Source organism: Myotis lucifugus, unplaced genomic scaffold (assembly GCF_000147115.1).
Source record: "Myotis lucifugus unplaced genomic scaffold, Myoluc2.0 scaffold_10, whole genome shotgun sequence".
Classification (NCBI taxonomy): domain Eukaryota; kingdom Metazoa; phylum Chordata; class Mammalia; order Chiroptera; family Vespertilionidae; genus Myotis; species Myotis lucifugus.
In genome coordinates, this window is record NW_005871058.1 from 8,883,414 (window position 1) to 8,893,085 (window position 9,672).

A 9,672-nucleotide genomic window follows, 5' to 3' on the forward strand; every position below is an offset into this window, starting at 1 on the left:
CAGTCTGCAGGCCGACGCTCTATCACTGAGCCAAACGGTTTCGGCAGTAGAGGCTTTTAAAAGGCTGACCATGCCCTCAAGTGTGGCCCATGGGGAGCCGAGTCTTGGTCCCTAGTGCCCTCTTCCCAAAAATGAAGTAACTCACCCATTAGTAGAAATCAGAAGGTCTGAGGATCTGGCACTCCTGCTGCTGCTGGGGAGTCGGGAAGGCCTTGGTTGCTGTTAGACCTGGAGACTAAAAGTCTCTGAGGGTAGGGGTGGGGTGAGGGGAAGGGAAGGAAGAAAGCTTCCCTTCTGGATATCCCCCTACAAGCCACCAAAATGAAAGGTGAACATGGTGGATGGTGGATGCAGGCAGGCTAAACAACCATCTCAGTCGGTGAGTAAAGGAAAATGAATGTATTTAAGGGAAGGGGGTGGGGGTTAGGATATCCCAAGGGAAGGGCTGCACAGCACCCAGCCACGGGTTCATTGGGTCAATGAGAGCAGCACCCAGGAGCTGGACTTTCATCCTTATAGGCAGTCACTGGTGGGTCTAGGGCAGTGATGGCGAACCTATGACACGCGTGTCAGAGGTGACACACGAACTCATTTTTTTGGTTGATTTTTCTTTGTTAAATGGCATTTAAATATATAAAATAAATATCAAAAATATAAATCTTTGTTCTACTATGGTTGCAAATATTAAAAAATTTCTATATGTGACACGGCACCAGAGTTAAGTTAGGGTTTTTCAAAATGCTGACACGCCGAGCTCAAAAGGTTCGCCATCGCTGGTCTAGGGGCTGAGCTGGTGGGCTTGGAATGCTTGAGTGTGATCAAGTGCCTTTAGGACAGTTTCCAATTCCTTGTGTGGTCTGATCTGACACCTGGTGCCCTGCAAGTTTTTCCTGGTGTTTTGTTCTCCTGTGGCGGGACTCACAAATGGCCCTCAAGGATTGTGTTGCCCTACAGGCCCAACACTAAATGTCAAAAGAGGGAGAGAGAGAGAGAATCAGCCTGACAGCTATTGGACCTAGGATTTGGGAACCCTCCTGTTTGCATGTGTAAAAGTCAACTCATTTGCTGAGTATCAGTGTCAAAAAACTGCAAAATAAAAATAGAGACAACGAGAGATGATTGCTAAGTTTATTTTCAGTCCTAGCATTCTCTGACTCCCTCCTTCTCTCGGTGTTTTATGGATCTATGCATGAATGCGTGTGTTGGGGTAGGACGTGGGATCAGGGTCACTGTCATGCACAAAAAGAAAAGAAGAGACCCTAACAGGACTTGAATATTTGAATATACAAGGCTGAGGGAAAGGGAAGAGGATATTATTTTGTTGACTCAGTTACTTTAACTTCTGCTAAATATTTAAGATTCTATGACAACATTGGGTTAACTCAGCAGAACTTCTTCCAAGTAACAAAACTATGTTGGGCCTTTATAAAGGGAAACATAAAATGCTGTTACAGCTACTAAACTGGGAACTGGAAAACAAAGAGGAAGTTAGAAGAGACGGCATCCTTACTGGAGTAAATGAATAAAAATAAGAATTTTAAACTTAGTTTAAAAAGATTAAAAAGTACCCCCCCCCAAATGAACATCCATCCATTCAAGTTATATTTCATCTTTCTGTCATATAAGGCATTGTGCTAAATTCTGTGGAACAAGCTTTTAGGAACAAGACTCATTTTTACCATCATGAAATTTAAGGCCAGTATGATAAATAGGACAGCCACTATAATAATTACAATATGAGATAAAATGTGTCATTGCACAGAGACTATGCAAAGAGGTTCAAATCAATCTCTATCTCTCTCTCTCTCTCTCTCTCTCTCTCTCTCTCTCTCACACACACACACACACACACACACAAATTAAGAGGCTGAAGAATTAATTTCTGATTGGGATTATTAGAGGAAGTTTCAAGGAAAATATAATATTTGAACTGATCTTGAAGAATAACTAGGATTTTAACAGGTAGAAATTAAAGATGGAGGAAAGAGGAGGTTAAGGTAAAGGACATAATTTCAGATAGAAGTAAACTTCATTAACTAAGGTACAGAAAATAGCATTAATTTGGAATAGTGAGCTGTTCAAGAAAACTATAAAGTATGGTACATTCAGAATTAGGGGAGGGCAATGTCACACAGGCCAAAAGAAGAGAGTGTCAAGGAGTTAATGTATCAAATGAAACATTATATTAGAGGATGGAGACAGGGAAAAAGATGCTTGGATTTGTTATTTAGAGGTAATTTTAATGAAGTGATAGGAGCAGAAGGCAAAGTACACAGGGTTGATAAATGAGTGGTCAGAACAACAGACCACAAAACAAGCCAGTATCTTTGAAAAAGAGAAACTAGGCTAAATTAAGACACTTAAGAAACGTAACATTCTGAGGCAAGCGTGATCCTAAGTTTGATATAATTGTAGGCAAATCAGCTATAAAAGATATTTTGGGGACAGTTGGAAGAATTGAATCAAGATTGAGTATTCCTTAAGGTACAATCATACTGTATAATGTGGAGACTGATAACTGAAAAAAAGAAAGCAGTTTACAAAACAATATGCATTTACACCCACATTCATAGCACTGTTATTCACAATAGCTAAAAGGTTGAAGCAACTCAAATATCCATAGACCAATGAAAGAATAAACAAAATGTGACCAATACATACAATGAAATAGTATTCAACTTTAATAATGAAGGAAATTCCAACACATGCTATAACTTGGATGAATCTTAAGGATATTGTGCTAAGTGAAATAAGCCAGTCACAACAAAGATGAACGCTGTATGATTCCACCTATACTGTAGTCAACTGCATAGAAACAAAATAGAATGGTGGTTACCATAGGCTGGGGGAGAGGGAAGTAGGGAGTTGTCAAATAGTATAGAGTTTTAGTTTTGCAATGTGAGAAAGTCCTGGATTTTGCACAATAATGTGAATATACTTAACACTACTGAACTATATGCTTAAAAATGGTTAAGATGGTAAATTTTTGTTACATGTATTTTACTGCAATTAAAAATGCTCACGAACCAATATGTACATTTGATCTATTTTGTTAAATTGTGCATAACAAAAAATATACATACATATATAAAAGTGTGAATGTAAACACACACACACACATATATGTATATAAAAGATCCAGAAGGTATTAAGGTAATCAATGACTGGTAGAATATGGGATTTTTATTTTCTTATTCTTTTTTTAAATATATTTTTATTGATTTCAGAGAAGAAAAGAGAGAGGGAGAGAAATAGAAACATCAATGATGAGAGAGAATCACTGATTGGCTACCTCCTGCACAGCCCCATGCTGGGGACCAAGCCCACAACCCAGGCATGTGCCCTGACTGGGAATCGAACCATGACCTCCTGGTTCATACATAGGTCAACACTCAACGACTGAGCCACCCTTGCCGGGCTATTTTCTTATTCTTTTTTTTAAAAAATATATTTTATTGATTTTTTACAGAGAGGAAGGGAGAGAGATAGAGAGTTAGAAACATCGATGAGAGAGAAACATCGATCAGCCGCCTCCTGCACATCTCCTACTGGGGATGTGCCTGCAACCCAGGTACATGCCCTTGACCGGAATCGAACCTGGGACCCTTCAGTCCGCAGGCCGACGCTCTATCCACTGAGCCAAACCAGCCTCGGCAGAAATAGTATTCAACTTTAATAATGAAGGAAATTCCAACACATGCTATAACTTGGATGAATCTTAAGGATATTGTGCTAAGTGAAATAAGCCAGTCACAACAAAGATGAACGCTGTATGATTCCACCTATACTGTAGTCAACTGCATAGAAACAAAATAGAATGGTGGTTACCATAGGCTGGGGGAGAGGGAAGTAGGGAGTTGTCAAATAGTATAGAGTTTTAGTTTTGCAATGTGAGAAAGTCCTGGATTTTGCACAATAATGTGAATATACTTAACACTACTGAACTATATGCTTAAAAATGGTTAAGATGGTAAATTTTTGTTACATGTATTTTACTGCAATTAAAAATGCTCACGAACCAATATGTACATTTGATCTATTTTGTTAAATTGTGCATAACAAAAAATATACATACATATATAAAAGTGTGAATGTAAACACACACACACACATATATGTATATAAAAGATCCAGAAGGTATTAAGGTGCTAAAGTAATAATCAATGACTGGTAGAATATGGGATTTTTATTTTCTTATTCTTTTTTTAAATATATTTTTATTGATTTCAGAGAAGAAAAGAGAGAGGGAGAGAAATAGAAACATCAATGATGAGAGAGAATCACTGATTGGCTACCTCCTGCACAGCCCCATGCTGGGGACCAAGCCCACAACCCAGGCATGTGCCCTGACTGGGAATCGAACCATGACCTCCTGGTTCATACATAGGTCAACACTCAACGACTGAGCCACCCTTGCCGGGCTATTTTCTTATTCTTTTTTTTTAAATATATTTTTATTGATTTTTCACAGAGAGGAAGGGAGAGGGATAGAGAGTTAGAAACATTGACGAGTGAGAAACAGATCAGCCGCCTCCTGCACGCCCCCCACTGGGGATGTGCCCACAGCCAAGGTACATACCCTTGACTGGAATCGAACCCGGGACCCTTGAGTCCGCAGTCCGACGCTCTATCCACTGAGCCAAACCGGTTAGGGCTTCTTATTCTTATTTGTCTATATTTTTATGCATATTTTCTGCTTCTGTTAATATAAAGTTATTGTTTCTGTTATATTCAATACAAAACAAAAGACAAGAAAGAAATAATGGGTGGTGAGAAAAATCAATGCCAAGAATGTAAACAACTCTTGAGAAACTGAACAGCAAAAGGAAAAGTTGATGTATCTAAAAGACATAATTGAGTCTAGGACCTTTTTCTCTGGTGGTGAGTCCTTTGAAAATCTGGTAGGGAATAGATGGACCTCTGCCCTCAAGGAAATGAAAATATTAAAGTTAAAATTTTCCCTATCATTTGAGGTAAAAATGGGGCTTCTAAAAGCCCTTTCATGGATTTAAAGTTGGGAACCCCTAATATAAAAGTCATTGTTTGCCCTAGCTGGTTTGGCTTGGTGGATAGAGTGGCGGCCTGTGGACTGAAGGGTCCCAGGTTCGATTCCAGTCAAGGACACATGTCTGGGTTGCGGACTCGATCCCCAGTGTGGGGCGTGCAGGAGGCAGCCAATCAATGATTCTCTCTCAACATTGATGTTTCTATCGCTCTCTCCCTCTCCCTTCCTCTCTGAAATCAATAAAAATATATTTTTTGAAAAATTAAAAGTTATTGTTTGTCCATTAGACTCATTTGTTTGTTTTTAATAGGGAATATTAAGTAAGGAAAGTAATCAGTGGAGAATGAGAGATTAAAAGTCCAAAAAAAGGGAGAAATTTACATTGATATAAACTTTCAAATTAGGTTATTTTGATACACACTTAAATAGATACAGTAGATTTTAAATGGTCTATCCGAGCCTGACTAGCATGCTTCAGTGGTTGAGTGTCCACCTATGAACCAGGAAGTCACAGTTTGATTCCTGGTTGGGGCACAGGTCCGGGTTGCAGGCTCGATCTCCAGTGTGGAGCATGCAGGAGGCAACCAATCAATGATTCTCTCTCATCATTGATGTTTCTATCTTTCTGGCCCTCTTCCTTCCTCTCTAAAATCAAATATATGTATATATATAATATATATATTATGTATATATATATTATATATATATATAATTTTTTTAATAAGTAAGTAAATAGTCTATCAGAGAAAGTTTTGTGTTATTCAATGTGAAATCAAGGAATACAAACTAAAACAGTATAAGGGCCTGTGCAGTTCTACATCATTATGTGGGAAGGTTAGATTTCCAAGATACCCATTTTTAAAAAGATAATGTTACTTTAAATATGCTTGTTTCTCTTTTTGCAGAAATTTAGCAATGGCGTATTTCCCGGATGAGACCAATTCAACTGACATACACTCCCAGCCTTTGTATGAACCCCCAATAATTCTGTCCATGGTCATTCTCAGCCTCACTTTCTTATTGGGATTGCCAGGCAACGGGCTGGTGCTGTGGGTAGCTGGCCTAAAGATGAAGTGGACCGTGAACACTGTTTGGTTTCTCCATCTCACACTGGCAGACTTTCTCTGCTGCCTCTCCTTACCCTTCTCCTTGGTTCACTTGGCTCTCAAAGGACACTGGCCTTATGGTTGGCTCCTATGCAAGCTCATTCCTTCCATCATCATCCTCAACATGTTTGCCAGCGTCTTCCTACTGACTGCCATTAGCCTGGACCGCTGCCTTTTGGTACTCAAGCCCATCTGGTGCCAGAATCACCGCAATGTAAGGACAGCCTTCATTATCTGTGGATGTATCTGGGTGGTGGCTTTTGCAATGTGTATACCTGTGTTCATGTACCGGGAAATGTTCACCATAGACAACCATACTATGTGTGGCTACAATTTTGGTACCAGTGGCTCATTAGATTATTCATACTACACTTACGATCAACCGGAAAATGCATCTCTTGACAACCCCATCGTTCAGTTGCCTGGAGAATTGGTTGACAGGTCAGATGCTTTCTCTTCACAAAGAAATGATCATCCTTGGACAAGTACCACGCTCCTCCATGCTGAAACATTTCAAAGACCTCCTGGAGATTCAGTTCCTGTGGATTCAACTAGATTATCTAATCAACATCCATATTATAATTTAATTAAACCTGATGATGAGGCCTCCCCAACAATCCCCATTGGCCTTCCCATTGAAGATCACAGAATTAACTCACCGGATGACTCTGATGCTTTCCTCTCTACCGATTTAGAGCTTTTCTCTAGTACCTCTAGTAATGCCCTATACACAATTGAGCCATCACAAGATTTCCAGGACTATACTGAAGGTTACATTGAATATTACAATAAAGTTGCAACACCCCAGGTGATAATAACCATCACTAGGTTAGTGATTGGTTTCCTGCTGCCCTGTATTGTTATGGTGACCTGTTATAGTCTCATTATCTTCCAAATGTGGGGTCGCTCTATCAAGGCTCAGAGCAAAACCTTCCAGGTGGCCATAGTGGTGGTGGTTGTCTTCATTGTCTGCTGGGCCCCATACCACATTTTTGGAGTCCTCTTTTTGTTTACTGGCTCAGAGGAAGCTCTGCTATCCTGGGACAATGTGTCCATTGCCCTAGCATCTGCGAATAGTTGCTTCAATCCCTTCCTCTATGCCCTTATGGGGAAAGATTTTAGGAAGAAAGCAAGGCAGTCTGTGCAGGGCATTCTGGAGGCAGCTTTCAGTGAGGGGCACACACATTCTACCAGTTGTACCCAAAGCAAAGGCTTTTATGGAAGAAACAGCAGTACAGCTGTGTGAGAATCCGGAGCATTTGACCCAAGCACTTGACTCAAGAAGAGCTTCTTAGATATTCACCAAGTGCGACATGTTTCTAAAAGAGCAAGAGACATGGTGAACAGGGATTTCGGAAAACACCAAAGACTCAATCTTGAGGCCTTCAAAGTGTGGTCCCAGACTAGTGACATCAACATCACCTGGAAACTCTCTGGTCCAACCTGACTTGAAAACAAGTTCTCTTGTTTCTGATGAAAGCTATGTCTGAGAGACAATGCACAAATTAATCTACTTCTATCCCAAACTAAGCCACCTGAGATAAATGAGAATCTAGTCTGTTGTAAAATGTTTCTTTCTATCCTTAAATTTTTTATTTAGTATATCGAAATTCCCTTCCAGGTTCATTTTAAAACCAATTATCCTAGCTCTGAGTGAAAGGTGATCATTTATTCTATGGCTTTATTGTTATACTGTTGGTGGTGGTGGGGATGGTTTTAAATAAAGAGAAGGTGCAGGTGGGGGTGGTAGTAAAGGGTAAAGGGGCCACATATGGTGACAGAAGATGATTTGACTTTGGTTGGTGGGCATACAATGCAATATACAAATCATGTATCATAGAAATGTACACTTGAAACCTATATGACTGTATTAACCAATGTCACCCCAATACATTTAGTGAAATAAAAAAAAATTTTTTTAAAGAAATAGTCTATGACCCTAGCCGGTTTGGCTCAGTGGATAGAGCCTCGGCCTGCAGACTGAAGGGTCCCGGGTTCGATTCTTGTCAGGGGCACATGCCTGGGTTATAAGCTTGATCCCCAGTGGGGGGGGGGGGGGAGGGATGCAGGAGGCAGCCTATCAATGATTCTCTCTCATCATTGATGTTTCTATCTCTCTCCCCCTTTCCCTTCCTCTCTGAAATCAATAAATATATATTTTTTTAAAAGAAAAAGAAATAGTCTATGAAAACAAGGATGTATGAGTCTGAAGCAAGTACAATGCCAGACACTTCCTATTTGGAATACTCATGGATACAGGACGCAATTCCAAGTTTCCTTTATTGCAACTAAATAAGATCTCTTGTGTAAACACAGACTACTAAGGCATCTAACAACTTACTCGTGATCTATAATGTAAGCTGCCCTTTGAGGAGTTCTCTTATCTGTTTTCTCTATTTGCCTATTGGTAGAGCCATCTGCCTTCCACTCTTTGTCTTAAATGCCTTAATTCCCTTATTTCTCTTCTGCTCCTAAGTCTTCTTTCATATTAGAATTTGTACCTTTACTAACCTCTAATGTCAAAAGTTTAAAATCACTGAAAAACAACTGAGTACCCTCCAAGAAAACCATCAAACTTATAAAAACATGACTACAGGTATCATTCATGTTATAATTACCAGATGTATACATCTTTAGGCTTCTAAATTAAACTTTATCAAAGTAATACATACACATAGTTTAAAGCCATTCAAGGTTTATAATGAAATATGACAAGTTTCCTGCCACACCCTGCCCTCCCACTCCCATTTCTGAAATAACCGTTGCACAATTTTAGATGTTCCTTCTGATATTTGCCATGATGTTTCTAAGTCATGAACTTATGCTGATCATTTTTGTAGATAATGTTAAAATGACTTCTGATTTTGCAAAATGAAGAATTTCATCCAAGCACATATTCATATTTCTTGTTTATCCAGAGTTCCAATATTCATTAACCATCACACTTTCATTTGTTCATGACCACATATTTTCTTCCACTTTCTCTCTCCATTCCAACCATACATACATACATATGGCTTTCCATCTATCCTTCTTTCATTTTATAAAAGCACTGTTCAACTCCCTATTACCTTCTCATTTGTTCTGTATATAAGCCTGTATGTGTTAAACCTTTAAAATTTCAGGTTTGTTAGTACTTAAATATAGCTTCATCTACGCTGAATACAATAATTTAATCTAAAAATAGAAAATCAGAAGTTGAGAGAGGGTCTAGACTACAAATTTGTTATAAAGTATTATACAGGAAATTTCAAACAACTAGGAATTCTTTCACTTGTAAGGTAATGTCTAATATGGTGTATATTTGCAATGGTAATTTTTATTTTAATCTGCTTATATATTTGATGGGAATAAATGCTTTCTTTCTCGTGATTCCTTGCAAGACTCAGAGATTCGTGGATTCTTTTCATTGTGTGATACTCAATATATCATAATCTCTAGATATGCAGCAAATAAATCTTGTTGGGAATAGCTGAAGTCTTGCTGTATTAGCAGTTGGCTAGGCTTGTGGAAATCCCAACAAATCTCCCAAGACCCTAGGTGTAAGTCCCAAACTCCTGA

General features: G+C 39.0%; 1 protein-coding gene across 1 annotated transcript in view; it reads left to right on the forward strand.

Annotated features, from left to right (window-relative positions):
- Positions 1–7,915, forward strand: part of C3AR1 (complement C3a receptor 1) — a 16,177-nt gene extending 8,262 nt beyond the window's left edge. Inside the window, exon 2 of the mRNA XM_006084204.3 lies at positions 5,911–7,915. Within this exon, the coding sequence (XP_006084266.1) occupies positions 5,921–7,357 (1,437 nt within the window). The 5' untranslated portion in view covers positions 5,911–5,920 and the 3' untranslated portion in view covers positions 7,358–7,915. The remainder of the gene's footprint in view (positions 1–5,910) is intronic.
- Positions 7,916–9,672: the final 1,757 nt, after the last annotated feature.